Below are 13366 nucleotides of genomic sequence, written 5' to 3' on the forward strand. Positions count from 1 at the left end.
TATTGGCCTACACATTATATATAAAAGTTCATATGGAATGAGCTCTTAACATTACTTTTATAATATTTATATTTTTATACACATTATGTATAAAAGTTAATATGTAATTGGAGAAGGAATTAAGTACTTCCAGTAATCAAACACCATAACAGTGTACTATAGCTGGTCATCGCTGAAAAAGTGAGTTTATTAATGACGTATTTCTGTCTTTAAATGTTTTTGTTTATATTCTCGCGTGAAATAAATCGAAATCTTAGACGTCATTCTGCTGACAGCCAATCAGCGTGTTAGACTGTATTCCAAACACGGAAGTCCACTCAGAACGCCCTGCGAAAGCAAAAAGAAGCAAAAAGAAGCGTCTCTCTTGTTGACAAATAAACGCATTTCAAACTTCACTCATGTAAAGTGTTAAAACGTGAGCTTCAGAGTGTTTTCTCAACCATGGCCTTTTCTTCATATCACGTTGCTGTGCCGCTTTGTTTTGCGGTTTTATCGGTGGCGGTGGCCGCGATTGGACAAAAGCTGGGTAAGCTGCAAAAGTATGAAAAACACAGAACGTGTGTAAGGGTGTGTAGGGTCCTCCTGTGATGTTCTGATTAAAGAACTGTGCAAAGGGTTTCTTTCCTGAACTGTTGTTATCAAACTAACGGTGTAAACTTTAAACAACAGCGCCCCCATGTGGGTATTTCTCGTCTTTTAATTTCTTGTGTAACCCACGGCCGCTCTTCACAGCGATGCCGTCTCCGCTGCCGGCCGTCCTCGGTGTCTGCTCTCTGGCCGGGATGGCGCTCCTGTGGAGGGACTTGAGCTCGAAGGTGAGGGGTGAAAACCGCACATTGAGCAGCCTGCTCGGTCACTATCTGGCGGTGAAAGGTGTCGGCTGGCTGGGCGGGCGGCAGAGACGAAAACTTGAAGCCGACACTCTCAACGTGAAGCAGGTCCAGGAGGAAACTCTGCTCAAGCGCCTGCGTAAAAACGCAAACACATGTTATGGAACACAGTACGACTTCAGCTCGATTACAGGTAAGAAAGCAGCGAAGTAATGCTTAACTAACAGCTTGCGTGTGTTATTTTAAATTTACTCAAAGTGCCTTTCATGCCAATTCCTGCTCCTGTTGTCAACCCTGCTCTGATTCGTCCTCTGAGCAGTCGTGATGTAACGTTATGTATTGTGTGGGCTACATATGGTGAGCCACACCTGAGCTTACTGAGGTCATGTGTCCAAAAACCCCTCACTCTCCACTAAGATTCATCATATTTCCTCTAAACATTAGCTGACCACTCAGAGGAAAAAAACTGTGTCTTGCATACAGTACACTGATGTAGCTTTCTTAATGTTATTTTAATGTTTCCAATAATTCATTGGTCTCTAAAAATGTTTAAAACATAAAAAAAAAAAAAAAAAATACTATTTCCGTCAGACAAAGTTGATACATTCAAGTCAGTTTTTTTTAGTCAAATGTCAAAGTCTAAAATAAATCAATTCACAGTTAAATTAGATTAAAATAAAGTACAGCCAATCTTCACAATCGCTAAGGATTTTTTTTTTTAACACTTGTATAATTTTTTAATTTGTAATGAGACAATTCAAACATTTTGATGTTTTTGTAAATTCAAAACACCTATCGAGGCACTTCCACATTATTTCCTTCAAGACTGTAGTGGCAATTAATAAAAATAATATATAAATATATATAAAAATTGTCACTTGTGTCATAGGAGCCAACCTGTTCGTTCCTGATGTGTGTCCACTTAAATATACTCACAGATCCGTTGTTTCACTTGATTTCTGATTTTATTCCTGATTCCACTTTCCAGAACAGATCCAAAATGAATATATCAAAACTCATAACAAAAGGTCACGATAAAAAAAACATTTGCTGCGTGGCTCCTATACCTCCACCACCGTCCACAAACAAAAAACGATCTACTTTTTTCTCACCACCTGTGCATCGCACCCAAATTAATTAACTCTGCTCCACCCATAACACAAAATACCTGCCCAAATAAATCCATTATTCACCATAAACGTTTCTATGTCAAATCAAGTACTTTGCATAAATTAATACTTAATTCTTACAACACAAAAAATATACTCTATTAACACAAACTTCAACCATACTTCTGAAACTAAAGTTATCATGATTAAAATGGCCTCTACAAAGACTAAAGACATTCACAGCTCACCCTATATACCACATGACAGGCTATATAAAAAGTTATTTATTTTTGGCTTTCATAAAGAAGAAACCTTAAAGAGATCTTTTTTTTTTTTCATTATCTAATTTCAGACAGCAATGTCTTCAGGGCACGTCACCCCATCACCACATACGAGCACTATCGTGATCTCATCAGTCGAATCGCTGTAGGAGAGGAGAATCTGATTCTCGCCGAGAAGCCGCTGATCCTTGCCATGACCTCTGGGACGTCAGGACCCAGCGCCATGCTGCTAAGCACCAAGGACACCAACACTGAGTTCTTCCTGCAGGTGAAAAGTGGCATCAATGACCATGGTTATGTGTAGGTTGTAGATTGTGCTGTGTTCATTTGCATATATAGCTACATTTTTAACACAAGTTGTGTGTTTCCATCAGGGAGTGGCTGTGTGTTTGGAGGCCATGAGAAGAGCATTTCCAGCGACTGACAGCCTCCAGCGCACCACCAAGTTCTTCTACACTCCCACTTTTCGACAGTCTGAAGCCGGTATCCCCATTGGACCCAACTCCTCCACTCCAGCCTCCTCCAGACACATGCTCAACCTCTACACTACCCCAGCACCAGCCTTTGAGGTACCTCCTGATTTTGTTACGTATTACCAACAATGTTTAAAACACAAAACTCAGGACCTTCTGGTTTATTAATGTTGTTTTTCTTGGATTTTCATGCTGGATTACTTAATATTTTCCACTTTCAAACTGATTTCTATTGATTTTTGTGTATTAAATCCTTCCTTTCAGGTTCCCAGTGAGAAGGATACCCTCTACCTGCACCTCCTGTTTGCTCTCAAAGATCCCAGTGTGGGAACCATTGAGTCCAACTTTGCCTCCACAGTCTTCTATGCATTCAGTGCTTTACAGGTACAGCAAAGCTAAAGCCGTGATGTATTAAACAGAAAAGGTTTGCATGTCATGTAAAAAAACTCCTTTAAAGTTGTTGTTTAATATCTTGAAGAAACAGTACTTTCACACAATAGCAGGACTCTGACATTGATTTGCTATAAATAGTTATTTGTTTTTATTAGTTGAGAACAACTCTGGTAATTCTTTTGACGCACTAAGAATTAAAAAACAACATTTGACCTCTGATCTCCCCTCTGACCCGCAGGATCGCTGGCAGGAGCTTGTTGACGACATTGAACATGGAAAGGTCAGCAGCGCTCTTGCTCTGGAGCCCAAAGTGAGGTCCAGAATCGAGGCTCTGATGAAGCCAGACCCAAAGAGGGCCGCTGAGCTCAGGGCCCACTTCCAGGACGGCTTCCTTGGGATCGCTAAACGTCTGTGGCCTCACCTTCACCTGGTGCTGGCGGTGGACTCGGGCTCCAATCAGATCTATGGAGACATGTTGAGGGAGAACTACTGCCAGGGAGTGTCTTTCTATTCACCATTTTACGCTGCTACTGAAGGTAGGAACCCCAGACAACGTAGGTCAAAAATCCTGCAATTTAATACTATACTTTTATTATTATACTATTTAATTAACCTGCAAACTGTGGAGTTAAAATAAATGCGTACAACATTTCCTGATTAGAAAACTTGTCTTTGCTTAGCACCATTAGCTCTGATTGTATATATGGGCCCCTGCAGGGCTGATTGGGGTGAACCTGTGGCCTCAGGAGCCAAACAGACGCTACCTGCTGTGTCCTCGCTCGATGTTCTGCGAGTTCCTGCCGGAGAGCAGCCTGGAGGAGAACACACCTCCAACCCTGCTGATGGAGGAGGTGAAGGAGGGACAGAACTATGAGCTGGTTGTCACAAACGCATCAGGACTCTTCAGGTCTCATTTATTTTACTACCAAGGAAGGATTTTTTTTTTGTAATGATCATTGAAGTGCTTTGCTTTTGCATTTGAGTTGAGAGTTTTATCATTTTAGGGAACATATACATTAAATAAAGGATGTTTTATTTGAATTAGACATTTGAAAAAGACAATTTGACATTAAAACAATGATAAGAACTCTACCATTTACACGAAGCTCTCACATGTTCTATTTATGTGACTTTCGCATAAATGGCTTCTTTTTTTTTTTCTGTGTTGCAGATATCGTGTTGGAGACATTCTGAAAGTAGTTGGATTTCACAACCAGTGTCCCATTGTTGAGTTTCAATACAGGTGCATGCACACGTGTGAACACTGCGCATAGTCTCATGCTGCATGCTGTATGTCGTTTCTGAAAATTGAACAAAATAGCTGAACGTGTCCTCTCCTCTGTCATCTCTCAGACGGGGTCAGATGTTGAACGTTCGAGGGGAGAAAGTGTCAGAGGCTTTGTTCCTTGATGCTCTGAAGACAGCTGTGTCTCAGTGGCCAGGGGCTCAGCTGGTGGACTACTGCTGCGCTGAGAGCGGCATCATGGGTAAGATATCCTTATCTGGTCTGCCATAGATTCCCCTGTCTGCTTTAGTGAATTCAAGAAAATACATTTAAAATAACGTCTGAATAAATCACAAGTGGGATAAGATACAGAAACCACAAGGACCTTGGAGGCTTACATGCTTTCCAGATTTTTTCTGCTAAGTAACCATGTGTAGTTTTCTCGCACCAAGTTATATCGTTATAGATGAGTTTACATTGGGCTAAGTTAAAAACTCGATGTCCCTTATTAGCCCCTATCACACATGCACTCCAATTAATTTGCCCAGACATTTTCCACATATCCCCTTCCATTCATGACTCTCACAGTGGGAGAGAGTATTGAATATTTCCAGCAGCGTTCACACATTGGCTCAACCCCTTCTTGCTGACTAGGAGAAAATGAAAAATTCCAAGTAAAAAAGGAGTTAAAATTTGGCTGTTTGCATTCACTCATGCAGTTGGCCCAGCCAGAAAATATTGAGGAGTGCACATCGCATGTTTGAAAGTGACTTTAGAACACTTTGGGGTTTCTTGTGCAAAATGAAGCAGCAGTGTTTTACAGCCTAGGGGGACCTGCTTTGTCTGCTTTGACCTTTTTGGTTCAGTTTTGCATCATCACAACTTTCTTTACTGTATTGCTGTAGGAGATTCAATAGGCGGCACAGATCCTCATTATCAGGTCTTTGTTGAGCTGAAAGGTGTGAGGAACCTGACGGAGGAGCAACGATACAAGGTGAGACAAACTCTAATGTGTGCAGCAACAACATGTCTTTATGTTCATCGTGACATTCCAGCTTCATTGTCTTTCTCTTTGTTCCAGCTGGACGTCTGTCTCCAGCAGGACTCGGCTGTCTACAAGTCGTTCCGCATCAAAGGCAGCATCGGACCAATGAGGGTGCAGCTGGTGGCTGATGGTGCGTTCAAGGAACTTCGCAAGCACATGATGGCCTTCTCGAACACCTCGCCAAACACTTTCAAAATGCATCGAGTGCTGCGGAGGAAAGCATATGCGGACTTCCTTTTGGGAAAAACTGTTTCCTGAGCCCCGCAGAGACAGAGTTTGTGGACTCTGACTGTGGTGAGCGCTGACTGAATGACACTTCTCCAGTTTTTATATCAAACACTTTATATGGGTGAGTTGAGGAGCTGTGCCTTTGGGAACTGATGAACAAAAAACGCAACATGAATCTTCTTTTGATAATTTAAAGTGATGTTAATTTGACTGACTCAACTTATTTATTTGAATATTAATGTCGACTCTTGAACTCTTACTGTAGTTGTATTTAATTGTGAATAACTGCAACAGAAATGTATCAAACCTGGTTTCAATTGTGTCGCCTTACCAGTCCTGAGATACAGTGTATTTTTCTGTAAAGTTTCAGGCAGTCAAAAAAAAAGGAAAACACCACCTAGGAAATCTCCTCATTACCCTTTCTTAAACATGTAAACTGTTGTTTACATGTACTAATGAATGTACTAATACATTCTTAAAGATGTGCTCTGTTGAAATGATACTGTTCTTGGCTTTTGAATGTTGCAGCGGCACCACAGTTACATTGTCCTAAAGAGCCGGCACCTGTGAAGATTGAAGCAACACTTTGCAGGACTTATATCTAAAATAAAACCCCTCCTGTTTACCTCTGTAATGGAAAATTGGCTTGTATGCAAAAGTGGAAAACATTCTGAACCATCTTTTCTTTTTTTTAAGCTGTAGAAATTATTAAAAAAGTTAAACCAATTAAAAAAGGGGTTGATTGGAATTTCAACCATATTAAGCAGTTTATATTAACTCTAAAAACTCTTCATTTACCCTTTGAGTATCGATTGAAAGACAGCTGTTACATTCTGCATGCATTGGTTACTGTATGTATTAGATTGCGCTTGTTGTGTACATGCAGTACTTTTCTTTGACCACTAGGGGGAGTGAGTCTAGCATGTAAGACTGTTAAAGTAGCTGCTGTCTTATCCTGAGCCCTGGCCTTAAATGTTGTCCTAACCACAACAGTGGATTCATAGTCATGACACATATGTTTCTTTGACTCACATACCACAGAAAAACAATTAAAAAAACATTAAAAAACACTTTTCTTGCTTTTAAAAGCAGAAGAGAGGGGGGTTTATGTTGACTAAGCAGAACGCAAAGGCTTGTTATATAGCCTGACTGAAACATCAGGGTTTACTTTCATGAAATATGTTAATCTATCAAAGTTTAGCATCTTTAAAATCATTTTTTTGTCTTTTGGAAGCTAAAACAAAAAGCAGTTGAACAACATAGAAGCCTATTTTCTACAAGCCTGTCACTGGTGTGTTGTCGTTGGCAAGCTTCTCTCCTGCAGGTCCCTCTGTTCAGAAAGTGGGCTAATATTTATAGAAACGTCCCACTTCGGCTTGGATTTGACATCGCTCTTGCTCTTTCTTGCTCCATAGGGTGATTAGACCTAAACAGGAGTAGGTTTTTTTTTTTTTTTTTAAAGGTGTATCTATCTCACCGGGGCCCAGACTGAATGAGATGATGAGTCGAACAACAGAACCTGACATATTGTTTTCCTCTCTGGAAAATGTATGACGACAGTTTAGAAGTAGCTGCTTTGATCTTTTTTTTTTTTTTTTTTCCCCAGAAGGTTAATGCTTTCTGGGGCTTATTAAAGCCCTCTGACAACTATGATAAAGTGCCTTTGGGCAATACACCAAGCAGAGCCAACCTCGTATCGCGTGTTGGTAAGGAATTATTCTGACAGTTTGGGAAATGGACTAATTTGCTTCTTGGCAGAGAGTTAGGTGTCATAATAAGTTTGAAGCTATTGCATATTTGTAGCTATAAACATCTGCAGTATAGATTAAACAGTAAGAAAAATCTGATTACTATGACAAAACCTGACTCATTACAATACTATGTTTTCTTTGTTTTTAATCAGGAGAGTTGTATTTAAATCAGTATCAGAAATGCCCCTTACACATCCATAGGTGTGGTTTCTGGAATTGGAAAGTATGTCATTACTGTATGATTCAATGCCATGATTAATCGGCTCCTAAATCATCGACTTCTTCTCCTACAGAACAATAAATTATAAAGCAATGATGTATGTTTTAGCTGTTACTTTAAGCTTTTATTTTGAAAGACAAAATCACTTATTTCAGGGTATTATGTGTTTAAAGTCAACCTCCACGGCCCAGTTCTTACCAAAAAGTTGTCTTAATAAAAATACAAATTTTGCACATCTATTATATCACATTATCTTATTATCGCTATATATTTTATTTTGTTTTTTTGCACAGGAACAAAGATCGGATCCAGGTCAATGAAATAGAAAAAATGGATTGATTCACCTTGAATTTGTCAGGTAAAAAAATGTTCTTTGTGTTTTCACGCTGTGTTGTTGAAAACATTTGATCGTATAAATAGTGTCAAACACTTAACCTATGAAAAAGCATAAAAGTCAAATCAGGAAGAAAAAGTTCCTTATCCAACTCAAAACAATGCCATCTTTTTTTTTTCCCATCATACCACACTGTGATAAAATTCATTCCAAGCAAGGTCAGTAGTTTCCTCGAATTGTCACGCTTAAGTCATGACAATAATTGGGACAAGCCAGGCACGGACGGGGATGAATTATTTTCTGTTGTTTGAATTTGATCATACATGGTTGGTGTGGTTTAAAAACCCAAATATATATATAGACAGCGTGCTGAGTGAATAAAGCCAGAGTCCATTTTTTAAAATATTAATTTATTTTTGTTGATTCCACCCAGATTGTCATCTTTCTGACATTGGTGTTCAGTGACAGTATGTGTGTTTATCCTCACGTGCTTTGAGGATTTACACACACACACACAACAACAAAAAAAAACACATAGAGCTTTGAAGCACATCTGCTCAGTCGCAAGTTAATTCAAAGCAAACAGCTGAGATTTGAGAATGACAGGCCGGATTTCTCAATGGGGTTTGCTGAGGAGAAGGAGGACGTCTTTAACCGAGAGGAGGGATGTTTGCATGCTGAGTGAATGATGCCGGCCACAGAGCTTATCTATATTACAGTTTAAGTCAGGATTAAGAGCTGAGGATTTCCATTGAGGTTAAAAAAAAGAAAAGGGAAGAGTCTTTTTGTACATTTCAACCAAAGAAAGATCGAAATGTACCCGATTTAAATCAGAAAAAAAAAAAAATCACCTAAAACATGACAAAACATGGTAAATTCAGCGCTTAGAAGTTTTGGAAATGTAGTTGGGATAGTATTTCAGCTCGCCTCTTGTGCATCACTCTGCCCTATTAGGCTGCAGAATGGATAGTGAGCATGTTTAATGGATCAGCCTCTTTATTAGGGACAAGCAGAGAAGGATGAGCTACAAGAAGAAAGCCCAATGAGAAGCCATTAAAAATAGATAAAGAGAAGAGCTGCCAGCGCCTGAACAGGATCCGACTCAGGGAACGGTACTTTGTTACATCCTCAGAGCCAGCCTTTTACTTTCACTGCCTCCATTTTTTTTTTCCGCCTCTCTTTTCTCCAAATGCTGCACACCTGTGCCGCTGGACGACTTAATCGTTCAACAGCTTTTCCCTTCAGAATTTACTGCCTGCATTTTTTTTTTTTTTTTTTTTTTAAATGAATGACCTTATGCACACAGTACAGAAAAGTGCCTATATTCATTCTCCACTTCTTTGACCTGGTTATTCTTCTCTCAGAATATTATTATTCAGCCAAACTGTTACAAACTTCATTTCTGGCTTGAGGAAACACCCACACAGCTGCTGAATCGGCTCAACTTTTTCCAAGATTTCCTACGCCCCCACAAGAAAACTCATCCATATCTGTATCTTTTCTCAAACATTTTTGTCTTCTTCTGACTCCCGATTTGCATAAAGTTACTCTTGCTCAGGGATACATATTCAAATATTCTTTTTTTATTTGCATAGAAATACTTTAAAGGCATTTCAGATTATAAAACTATGCTTTCTAAAAACATCATTCTGAGAGTTTCTTGCTTATGTGCAGTTGAGGTCGCTGAGACATATAATAAAAAGGCCAAAAATGATGTATTGTTTTTGTTGAAGCTCTTCTAGTTTCTTAGTAGATCAAAACAACCCTAGCACCATTGTTGGTCCCATTCTCCAGCTCCACATAAATCACAGTGACAATAATAAAGAAGCATTTTTTCCCCCACAGTTCAGCAAAAATCAGACACATTCTTCTTCTCAGAGGGTAAGAATTTTCCCTTGCTGGGCCATCGACTCCTGCAGACATTTTAAAAGGAAAAATACAGTGCATCCAAACCTGTACTGTCCTCTTCAAAAACACATTCAACATACCAACTGATATCAGGAAAAAAAGGCATTCCTCTCAATTATCATGCTCAGATTCTCAGGTTTCTTAATATAGTTCCCAATAATAAATATTCAATGAAGGATGGATTAATTAAATTAACAGCAGTATCATGTTTCCTTGCATACTGTAAAACTAATGCAGGCAGACTCATTAAGAATAGATACCATTTAAACAAGTGTTCTTGTTAAGCATCTCTCTGTCATATCTAGACGTATATCCATGGTCAGCTATAAGCTGTGTTGTTTGCTTGGGTCAAAGTGAGTTAAGACAGGACTTTACTTTGGTGTGTTTAACATCAAGTCCTCATGAAAAACATCTCCAGGCTTATCCTTTTAATCCGCTCTTAGCTGCCTTTATCCCGAAGCCTTAATTCTCTCATGAGGATACTGTGAGGATCTGAGAGGGCAGCAGAGTCCAGCTCCATCCAGAAGAGACAAACTCGAGGAAATGGAGTCCTTAAAGCTCTTACAGATCCTACTCCTAGAAGCAGTAAATGTGGAAAAAATATGGATATTTCTACCTTCATTACTCTGAATGTCCCTTAAGTCTTGCACCCATGAAGAAACTGCACAATAGCACCCATTTCAACTGAATACAATAGCCTGCATTGAGCAACATGCAGGTAATCCATCTTTCCTTGATTTGCAGACATGCAGACATGCACACAAAAGCCATGTGCTGATAGTGGCACTATAGGGTGTAATGTTGCTGTCAGCTGCTCCAAAAGCACCCTCCCTCCCTCCCTATCTCGCTCCTCTCTATCTCTCTCCCTCTGTCTTTCTCTCATTGTCTATACCCCCACCACAGATGAAAACAGGTCCCCACAGAGGATGCTGGCATCTCATTGGCTGGGACATTTCACAGGAGTGGAAAGAGAGAGAGAGAGAGAGAGAGAGACGAAGGTGGAGAGAAAGCTGAAGAAGATGCAACTACTCTGCCACAGCATCCTGGCAGAGCGCTGAGCTGAGGGATGCAAGAGGTGCCCACACATGAGCTCTTATTTTTGTCTTTTAAATTTTCCTTGTCAATGGAGATTTTGCAGATTTACAGGACAACTCCTTACATGTTGCAGCTAAAATGACTCTGCAGGAGGGGCAAAAGCTGGGAGGACTGATCTGAAGCTTTTTGGATCTCAATATCACCTGGTTTTGCAGCTCCAGGTGATCTCATTTTCTACCCAACCTATATTTGAACCTGCATTGCACTGCTTCAGGGAGCTTTTAAAATCTTCCCAGTTTGCTCTGTTGTCTTCAGAAGAAGCATCGCTCGAGGAAAAGGGTGGCTGCTTTTTCTGTAAATGTGTGTCCCAGCGTTCGGTACTGGACTGTCACCCTCAAGTCTCCTCCTGCACCTACTGAGAGCTCCTGGAAGCCCCCTGCTGTGCCACTGGGATGGTTTGACATCCAGCCAGCAGTTGGCTACCCCACATCTGGGTCAAGATGCCAGTGATGAAGGGCCTCCTGGCCCCTCAAAATACCTTTCTGGACACCATTGCTACCCGCTTCGATGGCACCCGTAAGTACTCTGAGGACTGAGTTGTTTTGGTACTTGTAGTTTTTTGACACAATGTTCAAAATATCAATCAAACATTTTAACCCCAATAATTGCTTTGGCGCAGCTTGTGTAAATAAATACATAAAACACAACAACAAACAGACAACAAATGATACATAGGAGCTAAAGTATAGAATACTGTCAAAGGTGAATACTGACCAACAGAAAGACTGAAACTGAAAAACAAACAGGATAACACAATTAAAGAAAAATAAAATCAGTTGGCCAAGAGACCTATAAAACCTATGGAGCATTCAGAAGTCAAATTGCTTTTAACAGCAGTTTTTGAAAGTAGTTTTTTTTTAAACAGGAACAAAATAAAGACACCCTCATGACAACACAGAAAACTAATTTGTAAGAACACAATTGGAACAATTGGAATTAAGATTTTTGTTTTAATGCAATGGAAGCAAAAAAAGACAAAAAAGAGGTTGAAAATGAAGTCAATAATAGTCTCAAAGTAGTTTACAGAAGGCTATCAGCAAAGGAAGGTAAGAAGGAGAGATTAATCTGTTCCCCTGTCAGTCTCTTTTGGTGTGTTTTAAGACACCCAAACACTGGCTTACTAAAACCACATCTTCTAACTGTTGCAAAGTGACAATTTGTTTGCACTTTAACTGTAGATTTAACCTTCAGGAAATCATGTTGTCTTTCCACATTGCTTTACCACCAAATTGGCCTGCACAGCCATCGGGCAGCGCTGCAGTTTCTGCATGGCTTACGTCTCTTGTTTTGAACCTTGTGCCACCTCAGGGGAGGCTGTGGCTCGTTGTAAACAAATACCGCTGGGACGTCTTTGTGTGCTCACTCATCGATTCAGCCCTCTTCTCCCTTTTGCTAGTCACAACAGCCTGAATGAATAGCTGGATGGCTCACTGTTAGTCTCCGAGCTGGTTTGACTTGCGGACATAAACGGTGAAACGGGTGGCATTCCGGTGTAATTGATGTGTTGGGTATGCAATTATAGCTTTATCTTGTGAGTCAGGGGTTCTAATGAGGTGTTAGGGGATCTCTGAACTCCCATCAGGACTATTTCTCATATCTTTACTCTCAGTGTACTTCAAAAATCTAATTCAGAGTTTTTATGTGATGAAAAGACGTTGAATCTGGGGATGACGTAGGCTGTGCACAGTTCAGCTGGAGGAGCAGGGTCATGCCCTCATGATACATTTGTCCTGATGAAGGGTAATTGTGCTAAACATGAACTCTCTGCCAACTCCAGAGGGCTGACTCCTCTCTGACCACAAAGTGGAAAGAGATAAAAAGACTTAACTTTAATGCTGATTCTCTTTGAATGTGTACAACCATTTCTAACATAGACATTTAGTTATATTAGGTTTAAGAATAATGAACAACATCAACTCATGAATACCCTTAAATAAACAAGAAAAACCCTCCTGATTGGTCATTTTAACAGTTTAGTAGTCACATTGTAGGTCTGGACAAAGCATCCACTACAGCATACTGAAAAAACTTCAATGATCAAACTTGATTTTAACATTCACTTTAACCACTTTCTATGTGCTTTTTTATCAGTGTAGCAGAGTGTTTTACCTCCTTCCTGAATTCTTGTGACTAGTAACTAATTAAAGTATTTTTAGAGCAACAGTTACTTTCAAGGCAAAGATAAAAACATGTTTATATCAGCAGGATTTATGTCTGTACAAGTACTTGCCAGGTTTTTGCCAATTTCAACCCATTCTTGAAGCCGCCCTGAGGCTCAAGGAGTGGCAGACTGCCTGGAGCTCAAAATAGCTTCTTTCCTGTTGCCGGGGCGACAGGGTCCCGCCACTTGACATGTATGATGCTTGAACACATTGGGTCTATGAGGAAAAAAAAGATGGTCCGCTAAAGAGACAGCACTTGAACTTCCTTCCCAATTAAGGACTTTAAGAAGGCAGCTGGTCTGTTGTTTCAGG

The 13366-nt window shown here is 40.0% G+C and overlaps 2 protein-coding genes across 3 annotated transcripts in view; both read left to right on the plus strand.

The window, feature by feature from the left end:
- Positions 1-306: 306 nt before the first annotated feature.
- On the plus strand, positions 307-7651 carry ghdc (GH3 domain containing). The gene is made up of 11 exons (XM_020652091.3): positions 307-526; positions 733-1023; positions 2292-2488; positions 2595-2789; positions 2958-3077; positions 3325-3622; positions 3804-3993; positions 4258-4329; positions 4440-4573; positions 5217-5305; positions 5393-7651. The coding sequence occupies exons 1-11, from the start codon at positions 442-444 to the stop codon at positions 5612-5614; spliced, it is 1893 nt and encodes a 630-aa protein (XP_020507747.2). The 5' UTR covers positions 307-441; the 3' UTR covers positions 5615-7651.
- Positions 7652-10706: 3055 nt separating this feature from the next.
- The window catches only part of kcnh4b (potassium voltage-gated channel, subfamily H (eag-related), member 4b), a 34299-nt gene continuing 31639 nt past the window's right edge, over positions 10707-13366 (plus strand). The window contains exon 1 of one of the 2 annotated variants that reach the window (XM_065950069.1): positions 10707-11408. In XM_065950069.1, the coding sequence (XP_065806141.1) occupies positions 11333-11408 (76 nt within the window). In that variant the 5' untranslated portion in view covers positions 10707-11332. The remainder of the gene's footprint in view (positions 11409-13366) is intronic. The other variant, XM_065950068.1, reaches the window with a different exon arrangement.

This window comes from Labrus bergylta, chromosome 21 (genome assembly GCF_963930695.1).
Source record: "Labrus bergylta chromosome 21, fLabBer1.1, whole genome shotgun sequence".
In the NCBI taxonomy this organism is placed as follows: domain Eukaryota; kingdom Metazoa; phylum Chordata; class Actinopteri; order Labriformes; family Labridae; genus Labrus; species Labrus bergylta.

Coding starts and splice junctions, on each gene's coding strand:
- ghdc (XM_020652091.3), top strand. CDS start 442: ATGGCCTTTTCTTCATATCACGTTGCTGTGCCGCTTTGTTTTGCGGTT. Junction 3,078..3,324: donor ATGCATTCAGTGCTTTACAG/GTACAGCAAAGC, acceptor TCTGACCCGCAG/GATCGCTGGCAGGAGCTTGT. Junction 3,994..4,257: donor AACGCATCAGGACTCTTCAG/GTCTCATTTATT, acceptor TCTGTGTTGCAG/ATATCGTGTTGGAGACATTC.